The 14,683-nt window shown below is 46.9% G+C and overlaps 1 protein-coding gene and 1 long non-coding RNA gene across 3 annotated transcripts in view; both read left to right on the top strand.

Annotated features, from left to right (window-relative positions):
- The window catches only part of NR2C2AP (nuclear receptor 2C2 associated protein), a 52,031-nt gene extending 51,303 nt beyond the window's left edge, over nucleotides 1-728 (top strand). The window contains exon 5 of the mRNA XM_069649119.1: nucleotides 7-728. Within this exon, the coding sequence (XP_069505220.1) occupies nucleotides 7-123 (117 nt within the window). The 3' untranslated portion in view covers nucleotides 124-728. The remainder of the gene's footprint in view (nucleotides 1-6) is intronic.
- An 810-nt stretch (nucleotides 729-1,538) lies between these two features.
- LOC138570425 (uncharacterized) overlaps nucleotides 1,539-14,683 on the top strand; it is a 44,951-nt gene continuing 31,806 nt past the window's right edge. The window contains exons 1-3 of one of the 2 annotated variants that reach the window (XR_011303489.1): nucleotides 1,539-3,088; nucleotides 3,180-3,342; nucleotides 4,237-4,544. This is a non-coding gene — a long non-coding RNA (uncharacterized lncRNA). Of the gene's footprint in view, nucleotides 3,089-3,179; nucleotides 3,343-4,236; nucleotides 4,545-14,683 lie in introns of those variants that run through there. The other variant, XR_011303495.1, reaches the window with a different exon arrangement.

Genomic DNA, 14,683 nt, shown 5'->3' on the forward strand with positions numbered 1-14,683 from the left:
GGTCACAGATTCCAAGTGGAAGCCTCTGCCTTCGATAAACTGAGAATAACTTTCCAGAGCAGCACAGACTTTTTCGGGAGAATCGTAGTGTACCACCTCGACATCCTGGGTGACAAACTCTAGCATCTACTGGGCAAGCACTGGCTCAATGCCTTGTCGCTTTCCTTTTTGGGAAGGGGGAAGCTGTAGGTTAACCATATTTTCAAATGTCTCTGGGGCCAGCAGCCATTGGTGCTTGAGATTTACTCATAGTGGAATGCCTTTGTTGACAATTACTTGGTTATCCCGTGCCCACTCGACAAGGAAAATGGTGCCTTTTGCAACCAATCGGGCAGTGTCCTGCTTCCCTTCAAATGGATGGCACTGTCGAGAATCCCCCGCTATATGAATACGTTATGGGACCACAAGCTGAATCGATCCAATGGACCCGTGGATGTACATGACCAGGCACAGTGGGAGAAGTTCAAGTGGCATCCACAGTCACTGTTCACTGCTGGGACATCTCTTGAACATATGTGAATCTCTCCATATTGGGCCACTTTAGTTGCCCAAAAGGACTGTGAAGTAGACCATCTGAAATTTAGCACCACCATGTAAATTACAGTAAAGTAAATTGCCATCAGCAGTAGTGTTGGGCTAATTTGGTCTTGTTTGTAACTGAAGATTTAGGTCTTTGTGACACTGTATGAGTCTTCTTGCTTAAAAATAAAAGGTGCTTTTCAAGCGGAGTCCAGTTCTGGTAACGCTAATTTCTCAGTTAAAGAAGGGGGTGATGGGCAGGGTGGGTTTGTGTATGCGCATGCTTTGACCACTTCTGTCAAAACTAATTTCTGTTGACGAAAACCTCTGCCAAAGAAGAAACATCCAAGCAGGGGATGGACAGCCTGATTATCTCTTTGGTCATTTTACTCTCCACTGCATAAAAGAATAAGCGTGTATTGGCAGTTTTAATTGTATTTGTGTGGTGTCTTGTGTGCTTGAGTTGTGCCTGCTTGGGTGCATAAGATGGAATGTATTAGTGGAATGCCTAATGGAACATGAAATCTGGGTACCTCTGGATTCCAGGAGCGACGGTTGAGGGCTTCAGGATGGGAGCTGATACTTGGTGGAAGCTATTTCCCTGCTCTCCTGTTTAAGCACTTAATTTGTAACCTGAAACAATAAAGTACTTTCCTTTTGTACCTGGTGTGTGTCCTGTGGAGTACCTGATCGCTGCCTGTCTCTCCAGACACTCAGGATACCACAGGTTAGTTCAGGGAAGAACGCATTCCTGGTTGTCACAATGGCTCAGTGGGTTAAGTGCTTGGTGTCGAGATCTGAAGGTTGCAAATCCCAGCAATGCCAACTCAACCTTTCATCTTTCCAAGATCTTTAAAATGAGTACCAACATCAGTTGGGTAATAATAATTGTGTATACAAAGCTCTATATACCTATCTTTTTTTAAAGAATCTTTGGTTTATTTCAAACCTTTCATAAAAATCATTTGTCAGACATCAACTTGGCAACAATTCACCAGGCTGAAAAAATAAATCGCAGTTTTCGCAAAGCACATTGCAATTAAAAGTTACTTGATGCGTAACAAACGGTCCCTTATATCGTAAATTCATGTGGTCATAGACATCTACTCTTACGTTTTGCTTCATATATAATCCCAAAACTACTTCTATGAATTTGATCACAGAGAATATCAATGAGTAATTTTTTCGCCTATTAGAAAGTTTCCACCATTCATCCACAGATATACTTCACTCATGTGTTTCTGTCTCGTTGAAGTAAGCATATTACATTCTTTTACCAGATGTTTTATAGATTCAATTTCTTCACTCGCCTTGCAGAACCGACAAGAAGAGGTAATTTTATCATTCAATTTCCTCACACTGTACTTCTGTGGTAGGCAGAATGTTCATTCTTAACCACATGAACAAGTAACGATATTTGGGGCTGGGAAAATTTGCGAGGTATCTTGGAAGTTGGTTCAAGCCTCTTAATTCGGTTCCATGTGTTAAAATCGCTGCAAAAATGGCTGTGGACACAAAATTTTGTGGCAAAAAGGCAGTGGTTTTGCTGCTGCAATCCATGTAAAGGATGCAGGGGACACCCCCGCAACCCATGGACCCATTATACCATTTAAGGGGAGCGGGGGACACCCCCCACTCCCCTTAAGTGGTGTAATGGGGTACATCTGTAACGGGACAAACCACAGCATTTTTGCAGCATTTATTTTTTTTATTTTTTTTGTACAGGCGACATTTTTGCTGCGATTTTATCACTGCATACCCTTGATTCATGTTGCAAACTCGGTGGTAATTTATAGGATGACCTTTTGATTTGTGTCAATCCAATCTTACCTCTTTAGAAACTTGACTTTTGAAGTGTTCATTATTAAAACTTCTTCAGATAGCTCAAAATCCTTTAGCACTCCGCAGCATAAACTTTTCCAAGTGTCCACCAACCAACATTTTGTGTAATGTCCCCTATTTTATAGTATTTCGAAATGGGGAGGGGACTCTATCTCAATACAGCTGCGGTAAAGGCTTAATGAATGCCATTCGACCCTGGATTTAAGCGATTGTCACGCTCACCTGGTATCCACGGGGGCATAGCACGTGGCTGCACGAATGATTTCTGCGCTGGCATGGTACTGCGCAGTTGATGATGCTCCTGCGACTTCTCCCTTGTTGTCACCCTCACGAGAGGTTTGTCTGCAAGATCGAAATAAGATATGACCCACTGAGTGGGGTTGAATTGTACCCACCTCCTCAACCACTTGATACCCTACTTCTCTTGCTCTTACCTTAGAATTTTGTAAGGTAGACCCTCCGTCCTGCAATCTAGCAGGGGCGGGATTAATAGTCTTTCCCAGGATCAAGTTACTTCACTGATCGATGAGTGGTTGCCGAGTCTTGGCGAGCTGGGTCAAACATGTAAGCCTCTATGCCCATAGCTGCTTGGTATAGGTGTTTAAAGTCTTAATTTTGCCTCAACCCCTTTTGATCTGTGTCTTTGTCTTTTCTTTCAGGCGCAACCTCAAATGGATTTCGAATGGAGATTCAAATAGTTTTAAGAAGTGGAGCGGATTTCCTTCAGGTGAGTTGAAGCGCAAGAGTAATGTGCTGTAAGTCTAAAATACTGGTTTCCCTTCCGAGCGTGACTAACCTGTTTCTTTTTCTTTTTGCAGAAGCGGCGCAGTGCTGGAATGAAGAATGGAAGAACCGCTCCGAAGATGCTCCGGAAGAATGCTGAACCAGAGTTTGTCTTGCGGCCTGAACGAATACCTTCCCTTCAGCTGATGCGGAGGTCCGGGAGCGGCTGAAGAAGCAACCGATGGAAGGATGCTGCAGGTAAGGCTTTGCTGTTGTACTGACTTTTCTCTTGCCTGTCTCCTTCTAGGTACCGATGGATGAAATTCTGAACGGGCATGGCTGTAAAAGTTTGAGGACAGGACAGACACGGTGAACGTTACGCTGCAGAAGTGCAGAATAACGTGAAGCGTGTTCTGCCTGCAGGTCGTGGCCTAAATATCCTTGCAAGTAGTTCCGGGTAAAGTAGTCCCTTTACCACACCCTGTTCTTCAAGTAAAATAGTCCCTCAACCACACCCAGAGAAAGCTGAAAGGCTCAGCCTCAATAGACTGAGCAAGTAGTTCCATGTGCTTCATCCCATCTTATAAGCCTGGCGCCAACGGTGCCAGGACTGAGTCCAAGAGGCTCTGGGACACTCCCTTGGGGCTTGATAAGTCCTTATGGGAGTCAAGGACCGGGGGGTGGGGGGGGCATCGGATCCAGGGGGTTCTTAGCACGAACCATGACAGCGATTGAAGTCTTAGTTTGTATCAAATTAAGAAAATTGGAAGTGAACTCGGTAGACGTAAAGCCTACTTCCAAAGTATCCCTCCATCACATCCCAGAAATCCTTAGAGATGTTCAAGGCTGTTTCTGGACCATAGATCATAATGGGTGCTGCTTTTAGATAATAAAGGGGATCAGTGTACATTTCCCAAATTTTTTTATGAATCGGCATGGGCTGACATGTCAAATGAATGCATTTCGATTTAATCGCTTCAATCCAGGTTTTCTCAATTCGACTACAGTTGATTAAAGCCCCCAGATATAATGAGTCCATATTTTCCAGGTACAAACAACTGTGGATGTTCTTTTCCTCGTGAATTTGAGAAGGTCATTATTTTCGATGTATTGGTGTTGACCCTCAGTTCATTTTTTTTTTTTTCCATATAGGCTTCCAGCTGATCCATTCTCCGCTGGAGGCCAGTGGGCGTTTGGTCTATTATGACCAAGTCATCTGCGTATAACATCCGAGGAATTACTTGGTTGTAGATTTTAGGAGCAAAGTCCCTGACCTCTTACAGGGACTGCTACATGTCCGACAGATATAGTACAAAGCGTGTTGCTGCTAAAGGACAGCCCCCTTTAACTCCCCTAAATGTATTGAGTTGGTTATGGGACCTTCTGTGGACAATCTGATCTTTATGGTGGTTTGCGAATGAAAGGCTCTAATTGCCTCAAGAAGATCCGGAGGACAGCCCCATTTTGATAACATCTCTATTGATGGTATCAAAAGCTTGTTCCAAATCAATAAATGCAAGATGGATATTCTGCTTCATTTTGAATACTTTCAGTTTCAAAATATTGATTAGGAACACATTTATGTTTGTTCTGATACCCTTAATGAACCCTGTTTTTCTTCAATCTAGGAGGCTAGAGGCAAGAGCCCATTTGTCAATTGGAAATCAAGTAGGACACTAGAGTAATCAGGGCTTGTTGTCCCTGTAACCAATAAAGATCTATAGTTGTTAAATGTCAGGAATAAGGGCTGGCACCGAAGGGGAGTGCTACGGTTTGCATATTGAGGCGATAGAGCGCTGGGAGGACTTGGAACTACAGTACCCAGCATCCTCTGGGTACCGGGTAGTCCAGCACACACGCACGAGCCTTGCCTGCTGTCTCCAATTGAGAACAGCTTATTAGCAGGCAACGGCATGCTGCAGGTGTGGCTTATTCTGATTCCAGGGAGTGAAGCGGTTGGCGGCGGGCGGTCATGGAAGACTGACTGCGCCCAGAATTACTGATCAAGGACCTTGCCGCACGGGAAAGTCAGGATGGCAGCAGACTGATTTACGGCCCTACATTCTTCGTCTGGGGACAAACAAGGAAATGTATATGTGTTACGAGACTGCCGGCTTGATTATTGCAGTGTTCTCCATGTCTGGGTAGTCCTGAGGGGCTCCCAGACCACAGTTAAGTACTGGGGGAAAAACGTGTATGAAGTTACAGACAAGGCATGGTGTCATTTGTGAAATACGTTTTCCCACTTTAAACATTAGAAGTCAGTTTCAGGTCACTGAGCCACATGAATGACATTTCTCGAAGTGCTCTTAGTGCTGCAAACTAGGAGAGGAATTATCTGTGTTGTGTGTTGCTTTTGCCTGCCCAAGGGGCCATGTGTTATTGCTTATCATGTTGGGCAAAGTCCCATGTGTATCTGTTCCATTTCGTTGCTTGCTACATGTCTTCTGTTATGGTTCATCATGATTGAGCGCACGTAGTAAGGTGTGCTGCTCAGGTATTAGGCAGTTCATCAGAGGATTCTGGTGTACAGTTAATCTCATGTGCATGTGTTGTCATTAAGTGTACTTCTACTCTACCCAGGGAAATCTTATGTTCCATGTCTAGATAGGTTAGGGTTTTTTCCCTGTGTTTCCCCTTACGTATCCACCATAGGGTTTCCTTATCCTCTTTCCGGTGTTCCTAACTTCCCCACCCTATCCACAACCTCTTCCTAACCCCTCTTGCCCCCCATTGGCTGCCATGTGGCGACCTGTTATCTGAATCAGGTGCCTGTGCCAACCACGGTGGGAGGGTCGAATTCATTCGGCTTCTGTGGTTCAGGGAAGAGTGTCGATCTCTCTTCCCTTCCATTAAGTTGTGTTGTGACATTAAAGATAGGTCTATGGTACATCTGTTGGTAACATTTTAAGTCGATTGCATTTTTCCATTTTCAAGGTGCTGTTATTCAGTGACAAAATTTCCAAAAGATAGCTTGAGCAGATGGTGGTCACTATCTACCATGTGTGTTATGTTCAACGAGTTGAGCCATTTAAATAAGGCACAAGAGGAGAGGTAATAGTCCAAGTGGGCCTCCTGAGAGCCATGGGCCCAAGTGGGACAGCCTGGAATGTAAACCCTCGTCTGACCATTCAACATATGTACATCACATTCTTCTAGTTCACAAAGCCTTGCTCGTTTTGACAAAGAGGTCACAGGTAGAATTGATCCACTCTTGTCAGTGCAGTTTACAGAGGAAAATAAACAGATCATTCAGGTTCAACCATAGTTTATCAATTAAAGAAATAATTGAGCCCACAAAGGCTTTATCAGTGATGCCCACTTGGTTGCCCACTCCATTGGTTCAAATGAAAGCCTTTCGAAATTATTGTGGAATTCAGAAACCTGTCTCCTTTCAACACTCGACATCATCTCTTCCCTATCCCCCTGCAACTCCTGCTAGCCATTTCTACCTCAAACAACTAACTCAAAAGTAACCTTGCTCATGCCCTCTCCACCACACACCTCTGCAGCCCATGAAACCTTCCTTACATTTCCCCCGTAACATTAGATACATCTCATTCTTTGGTTGTAGGCAGTGCTATGGCAGGCTCATCCGTAGACTACTGCCCGCCACCCGTCTTTGTATCCCTTCTCTGACACCACTTAGTAGTGAAGGCTGCCAGATCCCTCATTAATGCCTCCTGGTGCTCCCAACATCTTAACTCTAGGTTCTTGGATAAACTGGTAGACACGTTGCATGTAAGCAAATGATGCTATTCACAGAGGAGCATACACTGCTAGGATGTGCCAAAGCTGGCTTCAGACATATAACATAGGAGCCATATTTCTCTCAATCTGGGAAAATCTTAAAGCTCCCCGAGGAGCACACACATGCAGCTGCTTTCATTCTCAATCTGCCTGTGGCTTTCAACTTAGTAGAGCACGCTTTCTTGAAATACTGTGTCTTTGAGCATTGGCATCTGGGATCCTGTTCTATACTTGATTGTGTTATCTTTAAAAAATAAAAACAAAGCCAACCTATCAAAATTAATTTATTTTTTTTAATCAGAAAACAAAGATATTTTTGGAGTTCCACAAGGCTCTAAACGGTCTCCTTCTCTTCCCCTCTTTCATACGATCCCTTAGTTAGTCTCAAATCTGAGTTACTGCAAATAAATGAAGAACACACCAGTCATGACACAAATATACAACAATAGTTTTTATTTGTGCTTGAAGTGGACTGAGATTCATTTATGCCTGTGCACAGTCATAGTGAAGTTGAGCATTTTACATGGGGGGGGGGGCAGCCAGCTTTTTATACACTTCAAATCGGCTATGGTTTGTTCATATGCTGACAGTTCATGACCCATGAAACGTGGGCATTTGCCATGGAAACATGTGGTGCATTGCTCTGCGTCATTCTCCAGACAATTTACTGAAAGGCTTTCAGAAATATACATGGCATGAATTGTGCTCCTCTTAATCTTTGGTCGCACAATTAGCCTCGGAGAGTCAAGTCTGGAAGACAAGAAGGCACGTACACTACCGATTATCTACGTGCCGTGCCTGCTATTCAAGGCCTGAAACTATGTGCTAAGCATTTCTCGCATTTCTGTGCAAGGACACGTTTACCAGCTTCTCAAGCTGTGAGCATTTTCCGCATGTGGAGTGAAAACCCAGAAAAAGAGCAAAATAACCAAGATGAAGTCTGACTAGCGCAATTCAATATCTGCGCTTAGGCTAATACAGAATGGATGCATTTTTACAAACCCTCCTATTAGCCTAAGCTAACGCATTGAGGTCATACATCATCAAAATCATATACATCGATAGCATTAAACTGTTTGATCGCAACATCCTGCATTATCAAGGCATTAGTCACATTGACAGGAGGATGAGGACCAGGTTTAATTTTCATCAGAGATCTAGAACAGCTGTTACCTAGCACAGAACCTAAAGCTGGCAAGCATTGTATACAGCAGTAGCAAAACAAGATCACCCCAATGATAATGGCAAGTGCAGAGAATATCTTCCAACCCCAGGTTCTGAACAGATTCCAAGCCCATGTCCCAAACCCCTTCAGTAATGTGAATTTCAGAACTCTGTTTATGTAACCTTTTCATAGCTTGAAGCATGGTAGGGGAGGAGTCGGATATATACACGTAACACGCTGACCCGACCATTTTGCATACACCTCCATGTTCAGCTAACATGACATCTAAGACCATTCTATTCTGGAGAAGTTCCAACGTCATGCTACATCCCCTAATATCTGGAGAGGTGTGTCATCATCAATCCCCCTCCTAGGGCGATGTTTCATTATTTCTGCAGTTGAAGTGACAAACTCCTGGTAACAATATCCCCAAATAACAAGTTCCCTTCCAGTCTTTAGGTAACCATGTATATGCTTCCTTCCCACAGACAAAGTAAATGGATCCCCCAATGTATAAGGGCCTATTCTCATTTACCAATACTGCAGTGTTCATACACTTGTCATATGTGCCTATATACCGGGAACCTTCTTTACGCAAACAGAAAGGTACTGTATCAGGATCATGGTTAATGGTGTAGGATGGAGGAATCACTTCCCTATTTCCTAATGGTGACATTCGGAATGAGATCATTGATTGGTAGGGTCTAGAATTGTTATCTGTATTTTTGGTGGATGCAGTATTGGTTGTGCTTTTGTTCGCAAAGACCGAGCATCCTACAGGCAACAACACTAGCCGGTCAAATTCATTAAGGTTCGTTCCATCAAAGTTACCAGTGGCACTATCATTCAACTTACCAAAAAACAGAGCCCTAAACGAAGCATAGCAAGCAGTTGATATCGGGAGTGGATATATGTGCCAACCGAAACCTTTCTCACTGTGTTGTGGGAGGAGTGAACATACCCAGCAATTCGTTTAGTTCAAGATTGCATGGGTGGCATTCATGATTTGTATAAGAGTGTTGTTGAGATACCCCTCTGTTTTCGAGATCAAGAGGACAAAGAGTATGCAAGTGCGTATAAAAAGGAGACAATTAGATGGCATTGACTGTAGGCAGTAGTATGCTAAGCATATGTGAGCTCTCCAAAAACCATAACACAGGTGTCAATATGATCACGACACACGCTAAAATTACTATGATTATAAATGTGTCCCTAGTGGACCATCGCCCTTTTAGATGTGGGCTCTCCAGTGGTAATGCTTACCATGTCCTTGTTTCTGCATGCCCCAAATAGCGACATAGTCTTTCAGTGTCCATTAAGAAGCCTCACTGAAACTGCCTCTATAAGTTAATCTGTGGGCGGCACCTGACCATGTGGCCGATCTTGCTTGAACTCTGTTACCCTGCCCCCCTCTGAAACTTCTTCAAGCATTTTTGGGGAGAATAGAGGGAATTTCGTTGGTTTCTTGTGGGTGCAGTATTCCTACCACACTTTCCTATTCTACAAAAATGTCATTCTCTAGCTACTTCCATGGTCGAAAATTGTACCTGGTCACTCCAGGCACAGAGTGATCTGGGAACAAAGGGTCGGTATCCGAAGAATCAGGTTGCTTAGTCTCAGGATCAGAATGGGTGCCATCACACTTGGTTTCAGGATCATCAACCCCCTCCTTTACCCACTTCTCATAGGGCAAAGGGAAAGGCACTCGTTTGAGGTGCGCTGCATGAATCCAGTGTTTCTTCCCATCACAGTTGAGGGAAACTAGGGTGTTTTTCTCCCCTCGCAGGATTCTCAAACTTAGGTGGCCCGGTACCTAATACGCATTACTGTTTGCTCTGAACTGTGGTAAACTAGGGTGTTTTTCTCCCCTCGCAGGATTCTCAAACTTAGGTGGCCCGGTACCTAATACGCATTACTGTTTGCTCTGAACTGTGGTAAACTAGGGTGTTTTTCTCCCCTTGCAGGATTCTCAAACTTAGGTGGCCCGGTACCTAATACGCATTACTGTTTGCTCTGAACTGTGGTAAACTAGGGTGTTTTTCTCCCCTCGCAGGATTCTCAAACTTAGGTGGCCCGGTACCTAATACGCATTACTGTTTGCTCTGAACTGTGGTAAACTAGGGTGTTTTTCTCCCCTCGCAGGATTCTCAAACTTAGGTGGCCCAGTACCTAATACGCATTACTGTTTGCTCTGAACTGTGGTAAACTAGGGTGTTTTTCTCCCCTCGCAGGATTCTCAAACTTAGGTGGCCCGGTACCTAATACGCTTTACTGTTTGTTTGCTCTAATTGTGGTAACTTGTGCTTGCCGCTCACTTCCTGTCCGCGTGCTCTCGTTTCGTCTGTCTCCCCCCCCCTCCCTCCTACTCCATGGTGCTCTCTGTCTCGCTTATCTTCTCTAACTGCTTCTCCATTGACTATCCTGCTCTCCTCACTAAATCTGGTAGGAAAAAGTTTAAAAAGGACATCCTGGTCTCCAACCCAGGCCTCCCTATCGCTGACACCTACACTAGTGCCTGCTCTAAGGAAACTCTCACTGACATCCTCTTTTTCGTGCCTTCGCCTGACCTATGGACCCTTCATATGGTCTCTGTGCTCTCTCCTTTCTCCTCCTCTCCCATTAATGGTGGCACCCGTTGGGATGTCCTCTTGGCCCCCTTCCGCTCCTCTAAGGCCATCATTAATGTCTACGCTAATGGAACCATCTTGGTCCAAGGCCCTCAGGCCAACCTTCTCCTCTTTGATAGACGCTTCCCACACCTCATCAACTTCCTCTCCTCTCCTGCTGTCCCCCCTCCTCTATCCTTGGCTACCTTGCCTCTACCCTCCCTCCCTGCCCCCTCTCGTGCTCCCTCTTCACCTCCTTCTTCAACACCTCCGCAGGGCGTACCTCTGATCTGTACCCCTCCACGGACGTTCTTCAAGGAGGGCAACCTTCTCCACATTGCCACTCTAAATTCTCGCTCTGCCATCAAACACTCCTCTGATATCTGTCACCTTCTTGAGGAACTGGACCTCGACGTCCTCTGTCTCACTGAGACATGGTTCACAGCCAGCTCTGCCACCAGCTTTGACACACTCCTACCTGACGGTTACAAGATCCTCTCCATGCCCAGGCCTAACCGTGCAGGGGGTGGTGTTGCCCTTATCTTCCCTGAGTGGATTCCTGCCACTGTCACTCCTACGCAGACCTACTCCTCTTTTGAATGTCTTGTCTGCCGACTCTCTCTCTCTCCTAGCCATTCCCTTACCGTGGCTACTATCTATCGTCCACCTGGTCAAATTTCCTCCTTCCTCTCTGAGTGGGCTGACCTCTCCTCCTCACTCCTATCCTCAACCACTCAACTCCTCTTTCTTGGCGACTTCAACATCCACCTTGATGCCTCCAGTCCCCCCACTGCTCTCTTTCGTGACCTCTGCGACTCTCTCTCTCTCTATTCTCCCGTCTGGGCCTACTCACTCTGCTGGGCACACTCTTGATGCTCTGATCTCTTCTGACCTTCCCCTCTCCGTCCCTCTCTCCACTCCTCTCTCCTAGAGTGATCACTTTCTCCTATCCTCCCACCTCACCCTCCCTACCCCACAGGCAAAGCCACCCTCTTCACTGCCACCCACCTTCTCGGTCATCTGACCCATGAAGCGTGTGTCAGTTGAGGCTTTCGCTGCTACCTTCTCGCCCCCCCGCCCCTTTGGCTGACTCCCACCCTGACGCAGCCCTCTCCATGCTCCACTCTGCTATATCTGTTACTCTTGATATCCTTGCCCCCGTCATGAGAATCCGCCTGAAGCCCAAAGCCAAATGTAACTCCTGGTATGACTCGGATCTCGCCACCCTAAAACGCAAGTGCAGGGTTGCAGAGAGGAAATGGCGTGCTTCATGTTCATCCTCTGACAAACTGGCCTGCCGCCTGCTCCAAAGGCAGTATCGGCTCTCCGTTCTCACCAAGAAGAGAGCCCTTATCCAAGCCCGCATCTCTGCGGCATCTAACAACTCCGCCGAACTCTTTAAAATCTGCAAGGAGCTGGCCAACCCTGTTGCAGTCTCTACCTCTCCTGTCCCCTCCCAGGCCCTCTGCACTGCATTGGCCTCTCACTTCATCTCTAAAACTCAGGACATCCTGTCCTCGCTCTCCTCCTCTCACCTCCCTCCCCGGCTCTTCCTCTGGCCCTTCTGCAGTCACCCCTCCTCCCTCTTTCTCTGCCTTTCCACTTTTCTCTGCTGACGAGGTTTCCAGACAAGTCCGATCTATGAAAGTCTCGTCTAAACAGGTTCACCCCTGTTCCTCCAAAACTATCAAGGACCACATCGACTCCCTGGCTCCTGCCCTGGCTGACTTTTGCAACCACTACTTCGCCTCTGGAGTCTTCCCTTCCCCCCTCAAGCACTCCCTTGTGCACCCTCTTCTCAAGAAACCCTCTTCCGACCCCTCCTGCCCGGCTAACTATCGCCCTATCTCCATCACTCCCTTCCTGGGCAAGCTCCTGGAGAAGCTGGCCATCTCCCAGCTTAACCTCCATGCTGAATCTGTTGGTAGTCTTCATTACCATCAATCTGGTTTCAGAGCTGCCAGAAGCACGGAAACTGCTCTCCTGAACATCCGTGAAGACCTGCTCTTGAACCTCGATTCCAACACTCCGTGTGTTCTCATTCTGCTCGATCTCTCCTCTGCCTTTGACACTGTCAACCATGCCATCCTGCTCAACCGTCTCCGTGAAAACCTGGGTATCACTGGTCAGGCTCTGGCGTGGCTGACCTCTTTCCTTTCAAATCGACCCTCCCAGGTCCAACTGGGGTCCTTCCTCTCCGACATCTTTTTCTCCACCTGTGGTGTCCCCCAGGGATCTAATCTCTCTCCCTGGCTGTTCAACCAGTATCTGGCACTCCTTGCCCACCGCATCGCCGCTCTCTGCCCTAATTTCCAGTGCTACGCGGACGATACCCAGCTCATTTTCAGGCTACCCTCAGCCTCCCCCTCTCCTTCCCTCATCTCTGACTGTCTGTCTGCTATCCAGGAATGGTGTGCCGCCAATGACCTCTGCCTTAATGCCAGTAAGACTGAGATTCTACTCATCGGTACACCCACTCCCTCCTTCCCTGCAGCTCTCTGGCCTGCCTCCCTTGGCCCCCTCCCTGCTCCTACCTGCAATGCAAAAAACCTTGGGGTCATCTTCGACTCCACACTCTCCTTCTCTCCTCATATTTCTGACGTCGCTAAGAAGTCACACTACCAGCTGCACCTCCTCAGAGGTATTCTTCCCTTCCTCTCCTTCCCCCAGAAGCTCACTGTCTCCCGAGCCCTGGTTCTCTCGAAGCTGGATTACTGTAACAGCCTCTACCTTAATCTGCCTGCCTCCACTCTCCGCCCTCTGCAACTCATACAGAACAGAACTGCGAGACTTGTCCTTGGCCTCAAGCCCAGGGACCATATCTCTCCAGGACTGAAATCTCTACACTGGCTCCCAGTGGCTGCGAGGATAAAGTTCAAAACCCTCTGCATTGTCCACAAGGCCTTCTGGGGCCTTGGTCCTAAATACCTTCAACTCTCTCTTCCCAAATATCTTCCTTCCCGAGCCCTTCGCTCATCCGCCTCCAACTCCCTCAGGGTCAGCCGCTTCTCCAAGCAACGAGTTGGGGGTAGATCTCTCTCCGCGGCAGGGGCCTCCCTCTGGAACAGCCTTCCTGCCTCCCTGAAACTTGAGGAGAACCATCTCCGGTTCCGGAAGCACCTCAAAACCTTCCTCTTTGCCTCTGCTTTCTCTCTCCCTCTCCCCTGCTGAACAGCTAATATTCTTCACTGAAACTGCACTGATTCTGCAACTGGACCACTCTTAACGGCCTCGGTCCTGGGCCCAGCCACTCTCCACTTGCACGGATGCCCTGGAACCCCTCTGCACTGCGGGACTGTCTCAGTATCCCTACAGCCCCCCCTTTTCCAGCACGTGTCCTGCACTTACCTTGCACTTGCCACCAGCTGGCCCTATTTATTTATTACTTTACGCCACTTACCTTGTACTGCACTTCCCCCCCCTCCCCTTCCCCTTGCACTTTTCCCCCTCCCCCACCCCTGCACTTGCGCGATCTGAATGACACCTGGCCTAGTAGGATCGTTGTCTGTCTCCCCTTGTTTCCTCCCCTCCCTGCCTCGTCGCGCCTTGAAACACCTGTGTATAGGCGCGTTACAAATGTCATATCATATCCACTCGAACAGCCATCTGAGTGGCCAGTAGCACCAGATAAGGTCCTTTCCAACAAGCAGCAAGACTTAACTTCTGCTCGGATCTTTCAGTAGAACGTAATCACCAGGTCGAATGTGGTGACCAGGACCCTCATATTTATCAGGCAATGCTGCTCGAACCTTTTGGTGAATCAAACGCAGGTTTTTAGTTAACTGGTCACAGTAATCAGCTAATAACGGGTACTCAATATCTGACAACCTCTTAGGTCTGGGTGTGTTCCATACATTAGCGGGTCCCCCAATTACTATCTCATAGGGAGAAAGTCCTGTTCTTGCCTGGGCAGTTCTCATAGATAACAGTGCTAGTGGTAGGGTCGTCGGGCCATTTCAGTTTACTGTTTGCACACACCTTCGCTAGCTTGTTCTTAAGGATGCCATTATGGCATTCAATTAACCCGGCACTCTGTGGATGTCTTGCGGAGTGGAAACGTTTATTAATCTGTAGCCCC

Source organism: Ambystoma mexicanum, chromosome 1p (genome assembly GCF_040938575.1).
Source record: "Ambystoma mexicanum isolate Mex_15411 chromosome 1p, UKY_AmexF1_1, whole genome shotgun sequence".
NCBI lineage: Eukaryota > Metazoa > Chordata > Amphibia > Caudata > Ambystomatidae > Ambystoma > Ambystoma mexicanum.